The sequence below is a fragment of the Takifugu rubripes genome, chromosome 12, assembly GCF_901000725.2.
Source record: "Takifugu rubripes chromosome 12, fTakRub1.2, whole genome shotgun sequence".
NCBI lineage: Eukaryota > Metazoa > Chordata > Actinopteri > Tetraodontiformes > Tetraodontidae > Takifugu > Takifugu rubripes.
Genome location: NC_042296.1, coordinates 12,116,783 through 12,140,795, shown reverse-complemented (window position 1 = coordinate 12,140,795; position 24,013 = coordinate 12,116,783). Strand labels below are relative to the sequence as shown.

The window sequence follows — 24,013 nt, the reverse complement described above, 5'->3', positions numbered from 1 at the left end:
TTCAACGAGAGGAAGAAGTTGCTTTTTTTTTTTTTTTGGACAAACTGTACACATCACAAAATGTCTTGCCAGTCTGCCATATACAATGCTTGCATCTTATTTTGTGATTGTCTAAAAAGAACTAAACAAATCACACAAAATGCACAAAGACGAGTACAAGCATCATACAATGACCGCTATCACAAAACGGAACCGTTTTCCTATTTGAGAGCAAAAAATATATAACATGTATACTGGGCTGACAGCTTCATTTTTGCATCTGTCGCTGTTTAAAAATATTGTAACATTTTTATGTTGGTTTTGTTTTTTTAGTGTTCAACACTTTGCAGCAAGAAAACAAGGAGTGCACGTCTCCCCAAAAGTAATATTATTAATATCAGCGACAGGAGTCATGGCAGAGTCAATGTTCTGTCCCGATGCCTTTTGCCTCCGCCCGACATTCCTCTTCCTCATGCAGTATATAAAGGAATCGCATTTACAGGCAACGAAAACTCAGCTTAAGATTTCTGTTGTCAGGACAAATAAAATGAGATCCTTAACGACATTAAAAAAAAAAAAAAAAAAAAACAACAACCTTTTTCCTCCGAGCTTAAGTGTCTTCATTATAGTGATACAAACGGAAGAAATTATAACATTATCAATATTAGAATAATCATAATACATTTCGGGCTGAGTCCTGTACAGTACAATAATAAACAAAATTCTTTCTCAAGATATTGCTTTTGGAGACACTCCTCGATGTTAAGTGTGTATATTTACATAGGTTGGCACTGTACAGCTTACATTTGCTTCCTCCGGCGGTCAGTGTCCCGTCTCTCATCGATTTAATGTCAGTTTATCACGCGGGGACATTGCAGGTTGTCCCTTTTCTTTAAAAGCATTTTTTGGGGAAAAACAAATTAATCAAATATCAATTTCATCTCTAAAACATTCTCCATGGCAACCAAGAACATAGTTTAAAGACAAAAAAGTTATTAAATCCCTCCCCCTCCCAATTTACAGTATGCCCCGCCCCACCCGTCACAGAATATAAGAAAATATGACCATCACGATACATTTCATGTTACGCATTGTTTTCCATAGTTTTCTTAAAACTGTTAATTGCCATCGAGCCCTTGTTTTTTTTTTTATTTCTTTTTTTTTCCTTATTTTTTTTTAAAGGTATATCTTCAAGAATTCTGTCAAAGTACAGACAAAACAAGTGTGCACGCAAGCGCACTTGTACATGAGGCAGAAGAAGAGCACAGCTGTGTAAGGCGCGTGGAGCCGCTGCCCCCCCCGACACGCCCGATTGAGCTGGTGAATTGTGTAACGTTAAAAATATTGGGAGGGGGGGAACCAACTGCCTCACGACAAAATTTGAAAAGCTCAAAAAGACAAAAGAGCACACTCAGCCCCCCGTCCCTCCCTTTAGCTGGAAAAACAAACGCGCCCCAAGACATTTCTGTTCCTAACTAAGCTACTACGGTATAACTGGGGGAGAAAAAAAGATAATAGACGTATCAACTTGTTTTCAGACTGCATCATCCAGTACTCTGATTGTTAGTGTGTTTTCAATATAGATACATTACACAGAGCTTCACGATATCCATGGTACCAAAAGTGCAGTTCACCACTCTCATTTTCTGTCTCACGAGCAGCATCTGAGCACACTGCTCACTTCACAATTCTCCTATGCCGTTTTCACCCCGGTCTCAACACAGCTCTTCTCTTATATTGTCATTGCAGCTACGTCCCACTAGGTGGGGACATTTCTCCAGCATTCACGTTCCCCATTTGGCTGAAATGACATCCCTCCCTCAAACCATCCCCCCTCAGTACCACTTATTTCATTTCTTATGCTTGTTAGTGGAATTTATCTACCCATGTCTGTAAAGTTCTATGAAATTAAGTGCATGGGGTAATTCATCTTCATAAAAAACAAATTTGCATCACACTACTTGTATAAGCAACAAGTCTGGATCAGCTCTACGCTCCGGAAGAACTCCGGAGAGCTGAAATGACCATGGAGTCAGCGCTTTCAAACCCCTCCCTGCTCTCAGAGTTGAGATATAAGTCTTGGAAAGGGTGAAATGGAAAAGGCCCACAGGTAAATGTGGTGGTCCTAAAACATGCGTGTTTCCCTTTTTTGCTGTCTCTCCACATTTTCTGCCTATGATGAGCTAAACTGAGGCTGCATGCTCGACAGGCACATAGCGACTTCATTTTCTCCCCACAAAATCGCCAAATCCAAGTGTCCGTCGCCGTAGCCGCCGTCCGGCGCCCTCCTCCAGAAGGTACGTGACGTCTATGGCTGATGGAAAAACAAAGAGAGATGTGGCACCTTAGAAAACGCAGAAGCAAAAAGGAGCCAGCGCCACTGGCCCCACTGACTGTAAAGGTCATGGTGACATCAGCAATCCTTTGTCCCGTAAATGTATGCAAACTACGTGTACACATGGCATCATAAGAATGGATTATGTCCACAGAATCTATCACTCTCCTCCCGTCTGTCACTGATGTGATGCGTTAACCCGAATTCACCTCACTGCTCCCTCACCATTTTTATTGGGGGTTCTGTGCAGCAGATCCAGCAGGATCTTGTTGAGTCGTTCCCTCTGCGCCTCTCTCCTGCCCAGCACTGGCTGGTGTAGGGGTGAGGAAGTCAAGGATGACGGGAGCTCCAGCATCTCTCCTATTCCATCTGCAGAGCTGTTCTCCAGCTCTTTATGCTTCTCCGTGTCCTGTCCTTCCTCTTCGTCCTCCTCTTCATCCTCCTCCCCCTCCATTTCGGGATCTGCTTTCCTGGGCTTGGATGAGAAAACTTCAGGGTCCCCTGCAGCCACATCCACGTCGCCCTCGCCTCCTCTCTGGTCTTCGGCCTCTGGTGGGAAGTCATCGCCACGTCCGCAGGAAGAGCCGTCGTCCTCGCAGCCCGTGGCTCCTTTGGGTCGTTCGCTCTTCCAGGCAGAGCGGCCGCCGTTCCTCTTGTAGTTGTCCGGAACATAATGAGGCTGGAGAGATAAATGAGTTTAAACTTAGACAGAAAAGCCAGGCGTGATACAGCCAGGAGCAGCCGTCCTCACGGTCAGGCCAACCCTAACCTGCCGGCGGCTGCAGCGCTCAGGTGAAATGTGCCTTCGTGACCTCTAACGTGACCTCTCCTCTAGCAACATTTATCTGGTTTCTAAATCAGGACTTGGTCCTAGCGGCCCCACCCTGACAGCACTCTCACCGAGAAGTCTCTTTTAGGCGTGAGCCTCTTGGGGAAGTGGTTGAAGGCATACTGCTTGGTGCACACTGGGTAGCGGTTGCGATGGATCTTGTAGAACAGGTGAGCCGACTTGTCCAAGCGGTAATCACAGATGTACACATCTTGCTCCTTCACATTCTTCGGCCGGCCTGTAAAACCACAAACTTGTGTCAGTCAAGAGCGGCTTTAAGCTGCCGTGGTATTTTTGCCCAAATATAGCATCAAAGTGCCGGTACTTGCTTTATTTTATTACATTACTTACTTTTAAAAGGAATTGTGCTCAAATTTAAGGCCAACTATTTATGCACAAAGAGTAGTTTTTAAAACAAAGTGCCAGGAGTTACAAGTTACTTTGCATCACCTCCAAATTACTGCATTACATTTTCATTTCAATCCCAAGTCATATTACATAAAGTGAGCCCTGACAATATAAATGACACTGTATTTATTTTACTTTTTTATAGCACAAAAAAAAAAAATAGAGATCACTGGGCTTAAATGAAGCAATAAGGAACCAAAACACAGCAATGGAGGGTGAAATATCCCGGACATTAAATTCCCTCAGAGCAGGATATACAGTAGCTCTTCTGCTCTCACCCTTGCAGTACGTGTAGAGATCGAGGACACAGCACGTTCCCACCACTGCCTCCAGCGGGATGATCTCATACAGCGGCATTCGGAAGAGTTCGTTCTTGTAGAACCGCCGTGACGGAGAGTGGTGTGTTTCATGAGGACGGAAGTAGTGGTGGCCAAAGGCAAACCTCTCCCCCCTGGAAATGTGCAACACATAATAATCAAGATTTCACTAAAAAATAAATAATAAATAACTCGAGCGAAAAGGAGCAGCGGCGGGGCGACTGCTGACACAACCTGTTCCTGCTGCTAACTCACTTCTCATTCTTCCAGAGTTTCTCAATCCTGAAGATGTCCAGCTTGTCTCGGTTGACGTGGGACAGGAGGCGGTATGACTGTCTGAGCGGTGGGCCCTCAGGTGTGCGCCTGCTGTCTCTCATCAGATAAACACAATCGCCTGCACACAAAGTACACACAAACACGTGGCAGGTTGCCTGGTACCGAGCGTGCCTGGGAGGTGGTAGCTTACTTTACTCTGTTGGAATTTTAAGGAGGAATTTGGCAAAATCTTAACATAATGAGATGATGGTTTTGTCAATTAAAAGCTTCAAGTTAGTGAGGCCTTTAAAATAAGGGAAATGTCTTGAACATGTTTTATTTAATAAACTGATCCAATGTAAGGTGAAAGGGTCTTTAGGTCATTTCTGTCCCACGGGAGGACTGCAGAGCATTATGGTTGCTAGGTGTTACAGACTAGAGCCTTTAAAACGGGGCAAAGATGGGATTTACTAGGCGCTAATTGGTCAGGCCATGCAGACACATGACCTTTCAAAGGTCACTTGATTCTTTTACCTTGATGTAGCAGCAGGTCGTCTCTCAGGAGGCAGATGTAGTAAACAGAACCAGCTTGGGCATAGCTCGGCTGCGGTATCATCGGAACCTCCTTTAACAAAAACACTGCAAATAGTGAAGATCTATGGGATGGCTCGTGTCCAGCTAATTTAAGACGAACCCAACGAGCATGAAAAGCAACTCCATATAAAACACACTAAAGGGCACACACCCGTTCCACGGGCCTGGGGTCACACTGCTCACACAAGTAGTGCTCCACCTCGGTCTCCAGCCGCATGCAGTCACAGTGCTGCCACACCTGCGGGAAGCACAAGCACAGACAGAGAAACTGAACCGCTGACCTCCTGAGGCCTTTTCTAAGGAACTCAGTCAATGTTTGCGTCATCCTTGTTTAGTCTGAAGTGATTTAATAATCTGCACACTCCTCCTCTGAGGAAAATGCACCTTTTGGGCTGGTCAAATGGGATTTTCTTTGAGCTCTTTTCAAACATTACAGGTGGGCAGCTCTCACCATGCACTTTTCGCACTGGATCATGAGGCCTTCGTCCCTGTACATTCCACAAATGCAACGGATGACATCATCGTCCTTGTCGTGGGACCCTCCCGCATGGTGCTGGTGGCCGTGGTCGCGTTCCAGCGAATCGGAGCTGTCGGCCTCGCTGACCGTCTCGCCGACGATCTCATCGATCTGGACGGCAGCCTCGTGTCGAGCGCTGTAGTAGGCCTTCCGCAAACGGCAAACATCTCTGCCTACCGATGACTTCCTGCCGTAATATTTCTAGCAGAGAAACAAGAAAGTTTTAAAGTGTTCGGGGTAGTTCCATATGACACTTGTTACACATGTCCTGTATCAATCTGTTTTCTCAGAAGACGAACATCATTTTGGTTTGTCACAAAAGACAAACCGAGAAACACAGGAATCCATTAATTTCTTAAATCACCTTTCCAAGTGTATCAAGTAAGCCTAAATCAGATATAAGTAATGGGGGGGGGTGTACATAGGGGGTTTATGTATAAAATGATGTATCAACTTAAGGCTCACTCCTCCACCTCTCTGGGACACCTACATACCTCTGCATTGCGGAACACCTTCAGCATATCTGTGTCGAAGGCTTCAACCGTCTTGTAGTGGCCCGTGAGGATTTGCTTCTCAATAGTGCTCAAGTCCAGAGGGTCAGACACCTTCTCATAATACTGGCTGTTCCTGATGGCAAACAAGAAGAGTCACATGATCGTTTCAAACATCCAAATCATGGACGGTGTGGATATTCCAAAGGCCTTGTGTTGTAAACCGCTATTTAGACTGTGACACGGCTCATTTAATCATAGAAAAGTAATCAGATGTTATTTGTTTCAACACGAGTTGATGACTATCAATACTGGACTGGGATCAAAACGCAGGCTGTCACGGATGAAATGTGCGACATGAGATAAAACTGTTATATTGTGTGGGTGCGCTGGGCGATGGACAGGATAACACATTAACAGCGTTGTTTGGAAAACACTGAAATAGTATGAATGGACCAGGCAAGTGCGTGTCGGCGCTTTTACACACCTCTTCCTGGATGGGAGGTTCACCAGCGGGGCAGCGAGTGTCTGACCGGCTGAATCTGACAGAAGGCAAAAGGATATGTGTTAGATATTGTGTAGCGTCTAATAGGTACTTTAGGTATAAAAGCAGAAATAGTGAAAGCTGTGATCTGATAATCTGATCAGGTCATAAACCCAACAGAGAATTTACAGTGACACGTTTTGCTATTCTTCTGAGGACTGCACATACAGCATGGCCAGTTAACCTAGAAACAAACCCTTGTAGCTGGTGATCATATCCCAAATCTCTTTGAAGATGTGTGCAAGGCGTGCGGTGCGTGTGACTTCGGTGTTTTCTTCAGCCGCGGCGAGTCGTCGCGTGCGGACCGAACGGGAAGTTTGCAGGGCGGAAAACTGCGTCAGGAAGACGTCTGAAAACATAAAAATGAGTAAAGAACAGATCAAACTTTCCCAACTCTTGACTTAAAATTGACAGCTATTTGATTTGCCTTAGTAAAAAGGTTGATTAATGAATTTTGACATAAACTGTTGGTGACTTTACACTTGTTTCTATCCGATATTGTGGTTTTGCTGATTCACCTGACTTGATGTTGCCATCGTCACGGATGACTCCTCCCCAGCGGGCGTATATGGAGAGGCTGCTGGCATCCCTTTCTCTCTCCCCCTCCCTCTTCAGCAGCTCCTGTTTCTCCCTCATCTTCTCCCAGTTTCTCAGGAGAAACACACGGTGCTTCAGCACAAAGTTCCTGGTCGTCAGACGGAGGCAGCGTGTTGAACATCAAGTCACACCGCACTTTAGAAGGTCTAATTTAATATGTTACAAGGTTCCTGCAAACCTTGAGCGGGCCAGAAACTTAAAAGAATGCACAGCAGTAAAAAAAGTAATCGTGGGTATGTTTATAGTACCTCTCTCTGTTGGACATGGGCTTCATGAGATGAGGATAAAACTTGTTGCTGTCACTCGACTCTTCCTCCTGTAGAGAAACACAACTTTTCTGTAGGAGACACCATTTACATGCATTCCCTCAGCCACAAGCACATACCACAAATTACAAAGCTGTTAAGAATGCTCCACACAACTTAAGTACTGGGTCACATCATGCAGCCCTAATTCAAGGTATTCTGAGTTTTCCTTGTTAGTGGGACACTAAGTGCCCCCATGAGACGCACATACATCCGCGCCCTATATAGACACTGCACTTGATACACAACTACAGGTTTAAAGGTTTTTAGATCAAATACAAAATCTGACACAACATTAATGTTTCCTATTCTAGAGTTAGTCACAACTAACTAGATATCATTCATTAATCTATGCATTTAAATGTCTTTTTTGGGTCAATGTACAGTTTTTATGGAATATTTGATGATTTGTCACCTCTTCAAATCAAGAATGAGAGGCTATGTCAATAAATGTATTGCCAACATTTGAAAGTGCAGTTGTGTGAACAGAAACATCAAGAAGAACCTCAGGCCTTCTGCTCTATCCGAGTCTGGGATGGGGAACCCAGGGGTCCTACTCAGCTGCTCCTGTTAGAGCAACTTCCACCACTGGCTCTAAACTGTCGGTAGCTTTGAGAATGATGAGTATCCAAGAGTTCAGTGGTTTATTCTAAGTGAATCCTTTATCCATCTCAGCACGTTTATAAAGTTTCCTCAAGAACAAACGCTCACTGATGTTCGGCAGCTGAACACATACCAACGAGCTGGTTCCGCATTTCGGTATAAAATCTCCACTTACTCTCTTCTTGAGCTGGTGTTTGGACTTCCTCTTCTCCTTGAGCCGGCCCAGGCGTCGAGCCCCTGCGGCCTTCACGGGCAGCCCATTAATGCGCTGGCTCTTGCCTCCGATGATGCCGCGGCAGCTCTCGGAACCACACATACACGCTTGCTATGGAGCAGAAAAACATGATGCAGATTAGAAAACATAAGATTTTCTGATGAGGTCAAAGACACAACTGGTACTTCACCTGCTCTTCAGTGTTGAAAGAGTGGAAGTTGTAGTCATAGGTGAGCTCGGTGCCACTGGGGATCTCGCCAAGAGCAAAAAGACCAATCCTGTAAACTCCATTCACAGACCTAAAAGTCAGAAGTTACAGCCACGTGAGAAACATTTAAACTGTCTAAATTAGGTTCAGAGATTATTAAGCATACAAAGTTTCATGTGCTTTCATATAGTTCCACTTTCTTTTAAAGTTTTATAGCAGCCCACAGATCATTCCATCATCATGATGGAAAACAAACTGTCACACAGGAGAATTGAAGTAACTTTTAAACTCATACTCAACACTCCTGAGGTAAAACAAAACTGTCTCCTGGTTAGCAAGAAATGTATTTACAAAGACCTTCGAAGTATCGTATTGAGTCTATCTGGCCACTACTTAGAGTCATGTTATAAACTGCCTGCTCCAGAATTGTTTCAGCTTTATAAAGGTATTCTGAAAATAAAACACTTTCTTTCTTCACAGAACCTCCCGAGATTTATTCCTGACTCAGAATTAAAAAGCTGTTTCAGCACGTTGGGTTCTTTGGGTTCTGTAAATGTATCAGAGCCCCAGCTGCAAGTGCTTCCTCCTCTAGAACAAGATGGATGACACATTCTGCTTTGTGCTGAAAATGCTCCACCTTTGTAGAGTCTATTAATAAAGTCCAGACGCTCAATTTCAACATGTGGACCATGTGCTGGTCCACTCATGAGAGGAAGATGAATTTTGGTATTTTACTCTGTTAAATAATGCACTTCAACTGATTAGCTGTACACAAGGGAAAACCTTGGGAGATATATGTTGCCTATTTACTACACACAGCTGAGGTAGATATAATTAAGTTCCGCTTGTCAAAGCTCCGGATGACCTGCTCAGCAAGATCGGCAAGTAATTTAGGCACACTGTGATAATGATCCTGGAGGAAACAGTGAACGGTTTTGACATGGTGCAAGAGGTTTAAATCGGTCACTATTGGCAGAATTGGATTAAATCAGATTACCAGTACACAACCAGATTAATAAGGCTGGGGCCAGAAGAGCTTTGGACCTGCTACACTTGCCCCTTTGAGAGCAAAGTGACACTACATACTCAAAAACTAACCTAATCAAAATGTAGCTTGGAACATTTGACATGTTTGTCAATCACTCAAATCACTATAATCATAGACTATTTTTTCACTGTCGACCATAAAAACAGAGCAATGTGGAAGATAATAAAAAAAATAATAAGACGAAACAGATTTAATTAGTTGTCTCCCACTTTTCTATAACACTTGAAGACTCTCGGGAGTGATCTGCATTAATGTCCTACCTGACAGATCCCCCAAGGCTTGTTTGAAGACAAGCAGCACAACTCCTGTAGGACACAATATCTACTCCCACTGCAGTGGTTTGTGTTGGCGTGTGTAGAATCACAGCTACAGCACACATCTTTACTATAAACCAACTGGCTTGTGTTCTTTTGAGCAAAAAGTCCACATGCTTACAGCAAATCTAGTAAAACAAGATTAGCCGTAGCAGCAGTATTTACAGCAGGGTTTGCTTTAGCTTACCTACACAAGGCTCAAACAGAGTAGTAACTAAACATTAGTGGCAAAGACAACAGGTAATTAGCTGAGTGGCTGGAAGACAAATATAGCCAATTAAAATCATCCCTGTACCAAGAGCAAACGCCCGGTATTATATTCATGTGGAAAAATCTGGACTTTGATTTTAGCACAGAGTGGGAAAAGGGGGGGGGGGGTTAAAAGATGCAGTGAGACCCACCACTTCTGCATCTCACAGTTGGGTTCACAGCTGTGGTTTATGAAGCGTGCCTCATTTCCCATCCGGTAGCTGTCTATCACCATACCACTATCCAGGTTCAAACAATAGTTGCCACTGTGGGAAAAGTACTGCTCCATCATACGGCTCCTGAAATATGCAAAAAGAAGTGCACCCGTGAATTCCCAGGTTAAAATAAAGGACATTTTCTCAGAGTTTTTGCAGCTTTCAGCCCACGCTGGGAACAGAGAAACTGACCTAAACTCCTGTTCACTGACCACCTCGCCAAGGTATTCAATGATAAACTGCCCAGCCCGGAGAGGCTCCTTTGTACGAATGCCCCAGCCTTTCCCCTCGGTGCGGAACCGCTCCAGGCACTGGACCCAGTCGTGTCTTTGGATGTGCTGATTGTCACACTGATCAGCAGATGGACAGGTGCTCGGAGAGCACTCGGCAAAACTCATCCTTTGAGAGACAAACAAATACTCATATGTGTCTGGTGTGTTTCATTATTACTCACAGAGAAATACCCCCTCCCAAGGACAATATTATCTTATTCAGAACACTCTAATAGAAACCCTTTACCTATTCAGGCAATCGTCCAGGCAGCTTTTTTCGATTCGATCATTGGGCGTTCTACAGTTGCATGTCGTCGTCTCATAACCAGACAGAGGCTTCACGTCCACGTAGACGTCTGTGATGAAGAACAGAATAACTCATACTCAAATCAGGTGTCATCAACAGTAAGTCAATTATATTTCCCTCCTTTTAAAAACATATTAAAAAAAGAGAGAAGAAAGGTGAGGTTAAGGAAGAGCCCAATCATTCAAAGTAGCCAAACAAGAGTAGACAAGGACGTTTACTAAACTGGACTCACTTGATCTTATCTTTTTGTACAGAGGGACATCGGGCCTCTTGTATAACTGAAACAGTAAAACATGCACGAGTTAGATGACAGACGCCAACACTCATCACAGCCAACACACTGGTAATTATCACTGTGGATGGAAAACCCCTCCAAAGTAAATGGTCAGTGATTGATAACCTGATCATGTTTCCACAGCCATAAGATGTCATAAGGCAACTGAAAATCAATGCGTTTCTGCCTCAGGTACTTTCCTAAAAAATAAAAAAACAAGACATTTCAGAAGGGAGGTTACAGTCGAGCATGAAGACAAACCAAGATGATTTCTGAAATGTTCAAAATATTAATGACTTTCTTTCAGCCTTAGAGCAGAATTATAGGCTTGCGGCCAAAACATGGGTTATTGTACTGCTGTCAACTAATTAATAAAGAAAATAACGTGTAAATCAAAGTAGTAGCTGAAGTAACAGTGGTCGTATTTACATTCCAACTCCATGAGAGAGTCGCTTGTCCATTTTTAAAACTTAACCAATGTGATCAAATCTTCACTGGGACAAAATTAATGATCCTTGTTCACTAAAACAGAAGTGATGAACTTAACACCCACCAACATGTATCGGAGCTGGAAACAGTCCATACTCATGTTCTCCAGGTATGTACTCTAACTTCTCTTTCTTTAGCTGCAGAAGCTGACTCCGAGGGCTACAAAGTGAGGGTGATTAAAAACCATGTTAAACCTTTATTATTAGCGATACAACAAATAAAAGGCTTAGAGAAAAAAGAAAAGAAAACGTACTCATCGGTCTTGTACACATCGGAGTAAAGCCCTGCCTTCTGGAATTTCTTCTTTGGTGGTCTAGCTGGTCTCTTCTCACGCTGGCTGGTTATTGGCACAGGTGGCGCTGGTTCTGTGGGGACCGGGCCTTGGCATTCTGGGGGGCATTGGCCATCCGGCTTGCTTTCCACAGAACTAAACCAGGAAGTACAAAAATATGCATGAATAAATCTCACACATCAGAACATCTGAGACGTTTAGGTAAAAAGTGTAATTGGCTTTGCTGACCCGTGAAAGTGCTGAAGCTTGTCCTGGGTCAACCAGTTCCTTGATGTCCCGGTACTGGGCCTTGCCACCAGGCTGGCCAGGTTCTCCTCTCTGTCTCCTATGTGTTCATTGCCCTCGACGATCTCTTTGTCTTCTCGTTCCTCCTCCGCATCCTCCTCGTTCCCATCTCTGTCCCAGTGCTTTCGCTTCGGAGCTTTTTTACGCTGGCCCTGAACTACTGACTCAATAGTGTCTATCACGCTGTCACCGTCCCACCCTCTGCCCCCTGCCAGATGCTCTCGGTCTCTCTGCTGGGCGAGGTTCATTTCCGCCATGGGTGGTGGAGATGGTGGAGGGGAGGGGAGCGGGTGTTTCCGTGGCCGTCCGGGACCCCTCTTTTTCACGACGTTGTTCCCCGTGCGAGCCTGTCGCTGCAGCTTCTTGGCCCGCAGGATCTTGTTCACGTGGTGCAGGCTGTGTTTGGATGGAGGTGCGCGATAGGAGTGGTGGGGCACGGGGGCATCCAGGCAACAGTTCTGAGAGGGGGTGAGGTAGGAGGAAGAACCAGAGCCGTGAGTGTGAAACAGGGAGGGCTGGTGGTGGTGTTGCTGCTGCCGGTGGTGGAGGGACAGCTCAGGCCCTTCAGACGTCGAGAGGGTGACTCCTCTTGTCTGGACACCTGATGACCCTGGTCAAATAAGAGCAAAATTATCGTTGGGTTCATCAAACACGACAGGAGTGGAGACGAAACGGTCAAAGATCAGCACACTGTGTCGCGCGTTAGCTCAGTGACACGGCAACCACGATGGGCAGAGAAAATACTGGTTTGGAACAAAACATATCAATTTGGTTTTCTATTTTAAAAAAAAAAAGCCATTTACATTTCCCACACTAATATTTTTTTTACACTTCCCTTCCCCCAGTTTTAGATATCGGGATGCAGTGCACCCTCTCTTTTGCTTCTTTGTCTTCCTCCCTCATTAACATTGTTCTCCTGTGCCTCCAGACCCCGTCTGACCTTAGGAATCCTGCATTCCCTTTAGAGTCAAGGCTCAGGAGAGGGGCTGCCCCCCGTCCTGTGATCCACAATGACTTACAACATCAGCAAATCTACTCAAGCAACTCAAGTAAGCTGGGTAAGACAGGATCAAATTGGGATAACTGATTAACCAGCTTATCATAATTGACAACAGATTAAGCCTATTATGCCTATCATGACTCCATTCCCTTATGTGAACATGACTAACTTGTTAATCATTGGCAAAAAACAAACAGCACGTATTTTCGTATCTACTTGCAAAAGTATATAAAGAATTTGGAGCATTTTAATCGAAATACAGAATACATCTTGACTAACCCTATCAGCACACATTCTCACCACTTGTCTGGACTGTCGGTCCAGTCACCAACATTTGCCTCCTCTACAGGGCAGTCAGTGACCGCTGGGTGACCCCCCCCCCCCCCCCCCCCCCCCCCGCCCCCCACCCCCCACCCCCCACCCCCTCGAGGTCCTGAGTTCTAATCCCGGATTACTTAGGTGTGGTTTGAATTGCACCATGTTGCTTCAACTGGAACCGGAGGGATTTCCATCTCAGTTACTAACAGGCTCATAAACATCAGGTAGTGTTTGCATGCCACCCACAACAATCTCTCACACACACACACACACACGCGCGCGCACAACGTCACATGACATTAAGCAGCAATGACAGACTTTGTCTTTCAGCACCTACATTAATTTAGTGAGGGTTCTGAGGGCGAGCCCCTACATTTGTTGGCCTTTGAGAGAAATGCATCCTAAATTTAGATTGCTAACAAAACACTCCACCCCTTTAGCTGGGAGCGGAATGTTACATCAAGTGTGGCCAACTGCAACCATCCAGTCGGGAGAAGTCAGCGATGCGTTTTTTTGTTTTGCTTGAACCAGTTTAGAGCTACGACTTGTTACGGTTGTTAACAGAGTAATTTGTAGAAAGAAAGTGAAAGTTAAATTCTCTTATTTCTATCCATTTATTATTTTTTCAGTGCTTTATAGACAAACCTGATTAATCGAAGCAGCACTAACTGCAAAAACTTCACCAGAAAGAACTCTAATAGTTTTGAAAATCTAAATTTAACAGAGGCTTTTCTCACTGTAGGATTGGGCTATTTTAAAAGAATCATGCAACAACCTGCCAGTAGTTTGTCGGCAGTCCTTTCGAAGATACTTTAGTGTGTATGAGTTCACGCCTCAGAGCTGACATACCTGACTCTCTCTTCTCCACCGACGTCGAACGGTCCTTCCTCACAGGCCGGTCCACACGGGAGAAAGTGGAGCTCTCCCGAACGGCCTCAGTCTTCCTGCTTTTACTCCCTTTTATCGAGGTGCGTGTGAGAGCAGAAGCAAACAGATTGGTGTGGTTCGGAGAATCTCTGGCTTCCACCTCCTCTGTGGGGGTGAGAGGCTCCTCATCCTCACTTTCTGAACAACCTGCCGGATTATCAGCCCTTCCATCTGAGAAAAGACCCTGACCTTGTGCCACATGAGCATGAGAAAGCTTCGAGTACTCCGTTTTGGAGCTGCCCATCTTGAACCAGGACTCTACTGGGTGATGGCTTTTAGAGGTACTGAGCGCAAGCCTGGACGGTCCTATACAGGACGCAGAGTTCTCTTTGCGCTTATACCTCTCTGCTGCTGATGAAGAAGATGAGGAAGATGGGGAGTTGGCAGAAGCTGAAGCAGCTTGCTTGTTGGCAGTAACGCTGGAGGGATCCCGGCCAAATCGGCATCTTTGTAAAGACTCCGCCATACCTAAACTGCTGACCCTCTCGCCTTTTCCTATGGCTCCACTGTCGGAAATCCCCGCACCAAGCCGACTCTCTGATCCTCCCCTCGCAGTCTCCTCTCGGTCGTCATCAGCACAGCGTTCTCTGTGTTTATGTCTGTGTTTGTGTTTATGGTGCCAGTTGAAAGAAAGCTCAGAGGACATGGGTGGGTAAAGGACAGGAGATCTTCCACTTCCCAGGTACTCCTGCCTGAGGAGCTTGTGTTTTTTCTTGTGAAATTTAGAGGGGTTTAGCAGGAGATGAGAGCCATGGTGGTGATGCATGTAAGATGACGGGGGAGGCGGGGGGAAAGTTGGCGAGTGGTGAGAATGGTGAGACGGGGCTGCGTGGGGCGACTGGTGGTGTGGATGGGGGTAGAGAGCGCTAGCTGGGGGATAGCCTCGGTAGTAACCTAACCCCAGCGGTCCAGAGGAGTACGGAACACCATAGGAAGGGTGATAGAAGCCTCCGCTGGAGAGCGGAAATCCAAGACCAGGTACAAATGGAACTTCAGACATGGACTCCCTCAATTTGGGAGGTCGGCCCCGTTTCTTCTTCATGTCAGGCTTACGAACATAGTGCAATGGGTCACAGGAGTATGCGGGATGGGAGTAGAAACTGCCAAAATTAACTCTAAATATTGTTGGCAGCAGGTCCCTGTGGACATAATGGTGTGAAGGAGGGCCGCCTGTACCACCAATGCCACCTATGGCCCTGCTTCCAACCCCTTGGACTCTACTTGTACCCGATGTTATGCCTAAACCACCACTCAGCCGATGCCCTGTGATACGGTGCGATACCCGTATTTCACTCAGTCTGACAACAATTTCATCGAGCTCAGCGAGAAAGTCTGGGTCGTGTCTCCGAGAGCGTAGCTGCAAGTATTTCTTCTTGCGTTTCCTTTTCTGCCTCTTTAGTTTGTCATAGCCGGGGCACCCGTGGCTGCGGCGTTTACACTTGTGCTTATGTTTCTCCTTGTGTCCCATTAACGAGGAGGCAGGAGCTGCCGCGTGAGACCTCCGTGGATCAGGAGATGATCTTGCACCATGGGGTGATGGAGAGGGTGAGGGATGTTCCAGGAGTACAGCAGAATGCCGCCGCCTCCCTCTGGAATTCAGGGCCACACCTGGCCCTAAAGCTGAACCCATGACCCCAGGCATCAATAATCCAGGGCCCATTCCTGCAGGCATCCCAATTCCACCTAAGCCTCCTGGCCCTCCGGCTTTCTCCCCACGATCAGAGGTGCTGTTGTTGTCTGTTCCTATACCACTGTCACTGGGCACCGTCTCCTCACTGTGTGACTCGCTCACCGGTGACGGAGTGGCTTCTTTTAGCTCGTTAAGGGGAGCAGGTGAGGTAGGATGAAGAGGTCGAGGAGGGGAAAGCTTATGATAATGGAAATGTTGCCTGTAATGGTGGTGGTGGTGATGATATCCGCGACACGTCGACTTTTTCTGGGACGCTGCAGCGGCCATAGAGGACGCCATCGAGCCCAAGCCCAGGCTGCGAGGATTGGGGGCTGAAAAAGTCGGGGGAGGGAAGGAGAGCGTGTTGTGACCATGATGGGCGTTGTGAGAGTGAAAATGCACCGAGCCGGGCTCCACGAAACTATCACTGATGGGACTGTGACCTCCACTTGACTGTGAGAGAGATGGAGAGGGGAAGATCTCTGAGGAGGAGAGATGTTGCTGAGACTGTAAATGATGATGGTGGAAAGGGGAACTGGTGTTTGGGGAGAGAAAGGAGTCTGCGGATGTCGCAGTGGTAGCCTTTGGTTTACGGCCTCTCCTCTTCCCCATGTATATTGTGCCTTTTTTACTGACATTAATTTGGGGGCCTAGTTTCCCCCCAAAAGAAGCAGCCAAAGTAGACAATGACTGAGTTGCAGTTTCTGCCGAGCTAACAGAGACACTGGAGGAGCTTTTGGAGATGTCTTCTGTCCTTGGCCCTAACAGTATTTGACTGAGAATACGCTTTCGTTTCATACTTTTCATCTTATTGATCTTGCCAATAATTGTTTTCATTATGAGCTGTCCGTTGCCTTTACTGTGGAAAAACCTGTCTCCCATTTCCCCCGACTCTGGAGCCAAAGTTGGAGGTTGCCCCTCCTGAGGTAAGGTGGGAGGAAGGCGCTTGGGCCGTCCACGTTTTCTAGGCAAAGGTTTAGGGGGGTTCAGGTCCACTTCTGGGTGAAGAACAGGGGGGTCTTGCTCTTCTTTCGATTTTAGCGAAAAGACCTTAGACGCAACCAACTTGTGGGACAGACATCCGCGGGTTGGAGCGTCCAGCCTTGGCATTTTCGACTTGGGCCTTCCCCTTTTTTTAGCCTGGGGTGGGAAGAGTTGTGACACCGAGCTTTGTGACAAGGAAACTTGCTTGATCTTGTTTGGATTGGGAGGCCTCCCCACTGGTCTTTTAATGGGTGGCGATGGCAACTCAAAGCTTGAAGATAAAGGCAAGTTCGTCTTGGTGTGACCAAACACGCTGCCTTCCCCTGCTCTATGACCCTGTGCCTTGATCATGAGGCGGTTCCAGCGGGGCTTCCGTCCTCTCCTTTTTTTAAGCGGTTTGCTTTCCTGCTCATTGGGAGAGTCTATAGATGAGTCGGGGGAATCATCTCGAAGCGGAGTCTGTGGGCTATCTTCGACATCCGGTTCCGGTGAAGACAGTTCTCTTACAGTCTCAGCAAGGCTGCTAGCTTGACCAGACCGGCTGTTATCCCGATTGGGACTGCGCTTACTCGGACTAGAGCTCTTCCCTCTTTGAATATTCAGTAGCTGACTGATGGTCGGCTTGTCTCGTCCCTCTGACTTTCCCATCCCTGGTGCTGGAGGGAACTTGGAGAAGTCTCTGGGGCTGTTTCTCTCCTGCTCCGTCATACCTGCACTGCTTTCTTCTGCCAAAGCGGGACTCTCGTGTGCATGGTGTCCTTGGGATGGAGCAGGGGAGCCCAAATGGCTCACGGCACTAATTGTTCTCTGCTCAGGTGAGATGGCAGAAGATGATGATATTGGACAAGACGACGAGGCGGTGGTGTGAATGGCACGTGACTGCGCCTTAGAAATGCTACTGCTGCTGTTGTCGCTGCGGTTGTTCCCGTAGATGAGAGCCGGGCTGCTGCTTCGACTGCTGCTGCCGCTGCTGCTGCTGATGTTACCGGCACTGCTCGCCTTCACACTCCCCTCTGCATCATCGCTGGTAAATGATGTCATTGTGGAGGAAGTTTCCATGATGCCATCTTTGCTCCTGGATCCATAGGGTCGCCCAGGTGGTCTTGACACAGGAGGTGGGGGAGAAAGGTGTACCATTCTTGAATATGTGTTGCGGTTGGCCATGGCCCTGTCTCTCTGCTTGGCTGTGGGTGCCATGAAGCCTGAACTCGGGAGAGGGGCGGGATCACTCTTTGCAGATTTGGCCGGTTTGGGGGTCTTTGATGGTGGGCAAATTGCTATGAGTTGAGCTAATTTTTCAGTCACAGTAGGTGCTCCCCAGTTTTGGATGCCCTTGTCTCTCTGACCATCAGTGCTGTAGCTGTATTGTGAAGGTTTGATCCCTTCAAATGCAGCTTCCTTTGATGCAGGGAGCGGCGGGGACGTCGACGATGAGCGCGGGTTGAACTGCGAAACTGGCGTTTTCTTCCCAGCGTTCAGGGTTTTGTTGTCCGATGGAGGGCGGTGAAGGTTAAGGGGCTTCTCAGACACAATGGTGGCTTTTGTGTCTGGCTTTGCATCAGACTTGAAATCCATTTTCGGAGATCCCTGTCAATAAAGATAAGAAGAGAATATGATGTAATTACAGGTGGATAACTGGTGAATAATTGGTATTACACTGGCCAATGTTTAAATTATTCAGATTCACACAAGGACTTTTCCAAAGTAGATTCTGGTGAATGGTGATGAATTTAAGAGCAGTGAGAAAAGGATTCTTGAATTTTAATTATCCATTAATGCAATTCTCGTTCCAATGTTGCTTTCGGGTCTTGCCAATGGGAGAAGTCACTTTACCCAGTGACACTCATCAGGGTCAGATTGAGGACAAAAAGGGAGAGCTGGAAAGAGGAGGGTGTAAAGAGGACAAGGCAGAGGACACAGATGGAAGGAGACTGGAGGGGGTGGTGCCCCCTGAATAGAGGCAGGCCAATAAAGAACAGAACACAACGAAAACTTGGAACAATTTACGCTCCCCTTTTATCTTTGCGGTGACAGGGTGATTACTGGGGTAACCTTGTGGACGGTGGAATACTGCCTCATAAATGGCCAGGGAACATTGAACACAAGTAAGATGCGAGTGTGCGTGCTAAAGAGCATTAAACGTTCATTTCTAGATGAGAATATATTATTGAGATCATCATTACCCTTTTTGTGAGAGCGCTCCCATTCAACTGGGAGGGTGTGACGGTGGTGGTGCTGGAAAGAGGGGGCGCTGTGGGAGGTGGGGTTGGAGCTTTCGCAGAGGTGTTTGATGATGATGATGACGACGATGACGATGGTGCTGGTCTGTTGACGCTGGGACTCTTGTCCTTCTCTTTCTCCCTGCCTTGCGAAGGACTCTGGCTTTGACTGCCAGACTCGTTATTTGAGGTCCCCTTTCCACGGGAACTGGCGGCGCCGCGCCCCGTGTGCCTCACGGTGGCCCTGAAGGCTGGTCGGCACACGTAATTCTCCAGGATTTTAGGGGGCTTCTTCATACGCTTGGCTTGAAGGCCAATCTTCAGTTTGACGTTGCCCTCTGACACGCTGCTTTCTCTGATGGAGAAATGGGACTGATCATCTCCAGTAACCCCAGGCCCACTCGCTCCTGCTCCTCCTGCAGAAGCAGCGGCTGCTCCGTCCTTATCTCTGTCTCTGTTATCCTCCTCCTCTTCTTTCTTTCCGCCCCCTCCCTCCTTTTCTCTATCCCCGGTGGGTGAACCTGAGAGAACAGGGGGTGGGGTTCCATTCCCCCCTTGAATCTTCGAATCCATCGGAACTTTGGGGGTGGTACAGGTTTTCAAAACAGGGATACAGAGAATATCAGGCAGAGTTCTTGTTGGGATCTGGGGGGAGGGGGAGGAGGGGGGAGGGAGGGATGGATGACAACAGAGGGGGTAAAACTTTTGTTTGCAGGCAGATCCTTGTCTCCTTTGCTCAACTGTCCGACCCTCTTTCTCCTTCAACTGTAAGAGAAAAGAATCGAAGATCCTAATCAATACAGCAGAATATTACAACAGAATATGAAGAAAACAGCGTAAATGGTGGAATCTAATTGCTGAGGAACAGTCCACTATGGCGGCTTTATGGTCTCCATACTTTGAACCAGGCCATTTTGTCCTGCATGAGAAATATCTCAGTCTGAATAAACACAAAAGAGACACTAAATCCCAGAAATACGTGCGGTCCACGCTGCCACCATATTGCCCTGATGCTTGACAGGAGACCATGCAAAGTTGCCTGATTAGCTGTGGAGATGAAGAACCTGTAATAGCGGCAAATCCAGCTCAACGGAGCACCCAGAGCAGGTGCATTCTTTGGGTGGTGTTGTTAAGGCAATTTAAAAGTGTGGCCGCAGCATTTTAGACCTTCTGGGAATAGAGAAAGGCTCGAGCCGCCCTGGCCAGCCGCAGGGCAGTAAATGGGAATGAGTGATAGAGCGTCAACGCGCCGGCAGTTTCCCTGCACCCTACATTAGTGGAGTGCACTACCACAGCCACTTAATGGGCCCTCCAGAAAGTCACACGAGTCATCGGGTCAGTAGAAGGAAGGAGAAACAAGAACAACTGTTTGCAGCATGTTTGCTTTGGTTTCTGGCTATAGGAAACAGTTGTAGGGATTTTTTTTTTTGAACCACACCGTAAACACAGCCTGATTTCTTTTGAGTCCTGTCTGGAGTTTCCCCAAATGCCCCTTTTCTGTGTTTACTTCAATTACTCACTCGATTTCACCTCACAACAGCAGACTCTCCCTTCCTTTGCTTCAGTTACCACCCTCTTGCCACACCTCCCCCTTCTGTCCATCACTCCATTAGCCTGGATTCCTTTTTTTTTATAAAAAAAATAAATAAAGCTTTTCGTATTTCACAAAACTTGGACCCGAGTAGTAACATTGCTGAGTTCTTACTTAAATCAAAAACACATTGCAACTATTACCCCTGACACTTCTGCTCCCCGTTAGGTTCTTTCAGATACGACAAACGTTCCGCCTCCTCCTTTTACACTTTTAAACGCTCGCAGCTACACTAACTTCCAACAGCATCCACAGCCGGACAGCAGCTTTGCCAAAAATCAGCCCCCCGAGAAGCTGCAAAAGTCCAACAAAAAGCCTCCTGGAGACTGAAAACGCCGACGACCACACAAGCAAGACAATTTCCCAGGGTTCATTTAATGTAAATGGATCCATATAGCTTTCTGAATTTAGATTTTAGCACTAAAACCCCCAAAAATCCCCACGGCGACTGTCATGATTACTTAGTTTCTGGCAGTCATAAAATGAAAGCGCGTACCAGCAGCTCTACCGGCGCCGACTACAGATGTTAGTCACCATATGCAGCCTGCTGCTACTTTTACTTTCAGGGCAAAAAGCAAGGAAGTGCGCAGGCCAGTATAGGAGGCAAAAATGCAAGCGTCCGAGGGGAAAAAACTGAAGATCAATAATCAGAATCAGGCCAAGACTGAAGAAATGGCAGCGCAGGCAGGAACGTAGTAAACAACTTCCCGCGCCCCCTCCCATTTCTTTCCCCTGACTCCCTCCCTCCTGTCTTTTGCACACGTTGTTCATAACTGCTGATTTCCCTTTGGCCATAGCAATAGTATCCAATCCGCCCACCCACCCCCTCACTCCCTTTCTCTCTCTCTCTCACACACACACACACACACACACACACACACACACCATTCACAGGAGTGCTGCCGTCTGCCCTCTACATCCCAGTGTCACTTCCAGGGCTTTTACTCTCCGTGTGTCCTTCTAATGAAAGCAGAGCCACAGAATTCCTTCACTCCGACGTGCTCGTCGTGCACAAGCCATGTCTTCAAAACGAGGCTTTAGACGAGGGGGGGGGGCGGCCATGATGTTTTGTTGCCGAGCTGAGAAGGAGATGACAGGTGTCGGGCAGACGGTCCATTTCTGCCGCTTCCTGTCTTCGCCCCTTAACTTTAATTCCTCAACCTTGAGCTCAGTCGACACAATTAAATCAGTTCCACTGTGCACACGCAGAAACCAAAAACGCCGCTGCTCATCTAACAAATCAAACAAGTTTATCTGCTCGGTTTCCCGTCACAGTTTAAGCTGAGAACGAATCACGTGGCTGGGGCAAATCGCACCTAATGTTACTATAAGAGGACAAACTCCGTCAGCAGATTTGGTCATACTCATAATTACCGTCTCTATCTGAAGGAAATCCGGTCTTTAAAACAAAAATTCCTGCAGGTTCTGAAAGTCATTACTGCGACGCGAGAGCCGGGTGCAATTCATGCCCAAGCACACGATAATTGGACCCGACGTCGCGCAATCTTACTTTTCTGTCCATTCAACAAGAGAATTGGCCCGAAAATGCCCAATTCTGGCGCTCACGCGCGGCGGGCATCCACTCACCTCTGCAACCGTCCAGAAAACGTGTTCACATTATTTGGCTCCGTGTCTTCCATCCGTGCGTCAACATGGTGCTCACATAGTGTATCTCCAAAAAAAAAAAAAAGCTGAATGAGCCTGAACAGAAAGAGGGGTAAATATCAGATTTGGGCCGTGTCATCCAACAAGGCATGTAGCGCGATCTCGGGTGACAGCTCGTTGCCCTTTAATTCAAAATACAACCGCACAACATCTGTTGCCGGGGCACCAAACGGGTTATAACGGGGCAGTGGTCGGCGACGCAGCGGTCCAAGCGTGAGTCGTTACGCACGGCTGTGGACCGCACCGACAACCGAGAGATTTGCTTAACCTTGCCAACACCAAAACACAAAGTTGTGACGGCGCGGGCTGTGCGCCAGCTTTGGGCGCATCTAACTGTTTTGTCTTACGGTCCGAAAAAGAGAAGTGACGCCTCGAAGTGCCGCGGCCAAAGTGATCTTAATAAAAATGAAACGAATCGCGCAAGACACGTGTTTATTTTGAAACAAGCTAACAGCTACCATCCGTCCAACCCGTGCCAATGGCAGTGGCAGCCGCTAACTAGCCATCCATCAGCAGCCTGGCTGAGGGCGATTTGAGACCTTTTTACCGGGCATAGCGGTGCCTCTTCACCGTAGTAACGTAGCAGACGAGTAGCAAAGGGACGCGGCTTTCAGGGATTTTCAGTAAAGGGGGTGAAAATGACACAACCCCGGGCGAGTGATGCGTATATCTTCCATCTCCGTCATATTCTCGCAGGCACTCGTGTTACTACATCTCGGCTACGGCGGCTAGCGATGCACTAGCAAGGCAGCTTAACCAGGGGGAGGGGGGAAAAATACACATTACGACGCCAGTTCGGAGAAAAACACACGAATTAAACTGACCGAAACGCCCCGGGAAGAAGGTGGAGAAACGTAGTCCGGCGGTGCTAAATCCGAGATGCAGCACTGAGTAGGTTATTAAAAAAACACTAACTGTCAACAAAATGGCGGCTGCGTTGAATCAACAGAGACCCGAAATGGATCTCCTTCTGGTCCCTCTTCCACGCCGCGATAAATCCTTCTCCTCCGCGACAGTTTGTATCCGTAAGATGCCCCCCGAGAAGCTGGGAAATCCGCACCGACGCGCCGTTAGCTAGGCCTGGATGTGTCAGCACGGGCCGCTCTCGGTAATCGGGCCTCCATGACTCCTCAGCCCGTATCGCTACTGTGTCAGTCCAGCACGGGCATACTGGCTCCCAGGGAGGGAGGGAGGGAGGCGGGGAGGGAGGGACCGAGGACGGGAGGACGGGCCGAGGAGGGCGGAAGGGAGAGAAGAGGACGCGACGGCAGAGCTAATGTCGGTCGTGCGCCGCTCCTGCGCTCCGCGGTCATGGAGAGAAAGGACCGCGGTTCGTTATTTCACCGGGGGGCAGAAGCTGCTCTCGGCCGGGGAAGGTCGCGTTGACCGGCGGGCAGCGAGCATCTGTCAACGCGGCGGAGCCGAGCTGCCACCTGAGCGCTGAATAATTCATCTCCTCCTAAATAATCCATTATGTCATCCGAAGACTAATCCAATAAATGAGAAATCAACTGTGACGCTACACTTTTTCTACTGCTTTTTGTTGTTGTTATTAGATGTAGTTCAGATTTGCAATATCATTTTTTATTCATGTACTATATTTTGATAACACACTCCTGGGAAAAAAACCACGGTGTCCACTTAATTGATGATATCACTATTAACTGTATACATGTTGATTATACGAGGGGGTTAAAAT

At 47.2% G+C, this 24,013-nt stretch overlaps 1 protein-coding gene across 3 annotated transcripts; it reads right to left on the bottom strand.

Annotated features, from left to right (window-relative positions):
• Positions 1 to 22: 22 nt before the first annotated feature.
• On the bottom strand, positions 23 to 23,501 carry ash1l (ash1 (absent, small, or homeotic)-like (Drosophila)). 3 transcript variants are annotated; one of them, XM_029845553.1, is made up of 27 exons: positions 23,139 to 23,501; positions 22,237 to 22,350; positions 19,023 to 19,823; positions 14,109 to 18,426; positions 11,885 to 12,551; positions 11,618 to 11,791; positions 11,429 to 11,523; positions 11,002 to 11,075; positions 10,834 to 10,879; positions 10,542 to 10,650; positions 10,215 to 10,421; positions 9,960 to 10,106; positions 8,179 to 8,287; positions 7,950 to 8,099; positions 7,115 to 7,182; positions 6,788 to 6,954; positions 6,466 to 6,618; positions 6,213 to 6,267; positions 5,729 to 5,861; positions 5,169 to 5,435; positions 4,869 to 4,955; positions 4,658 to 4,748; positions 4,124 to 4,262; positions 3,830 to 4,002; positions 3,215 to 3,381; positions 2,540 to 2,993; positions 23 to 2,293 (listed from the first exon to the last, which is right to left on the bottom strand). In XM_029845553.1, the coding sequence occupies exons 3-27, from the start codon at positions 19,629 to 19,631 to the stop codon at positions 2,202 to 2,204; spliced, it is 8,751 nt and encodes a 2,916-aa protein (XP_029701413.1). In that variant the 5' UTR covers positions 19,632 to 19,823; positions 22,237 to 22,350; positions 23,139 to 23,501; the 3' UTR covers positions 23 to 2,201. The 3 variants fall into 3 exon arrangements, with proteins under 3 accessions (XP_029701413.1, XP_011607739.2, XP_029701414.1); XM_011609437.2 differs by having other exon boundaries at positions 23,230 to 23,501; XM_029845554.1 differs by having other exon boundaries at positions 22,237 to 22,321; positions 23,230 to 23,501.
• Positions 23,502 to 24,013: the final 512 nt, after the last annotated feature.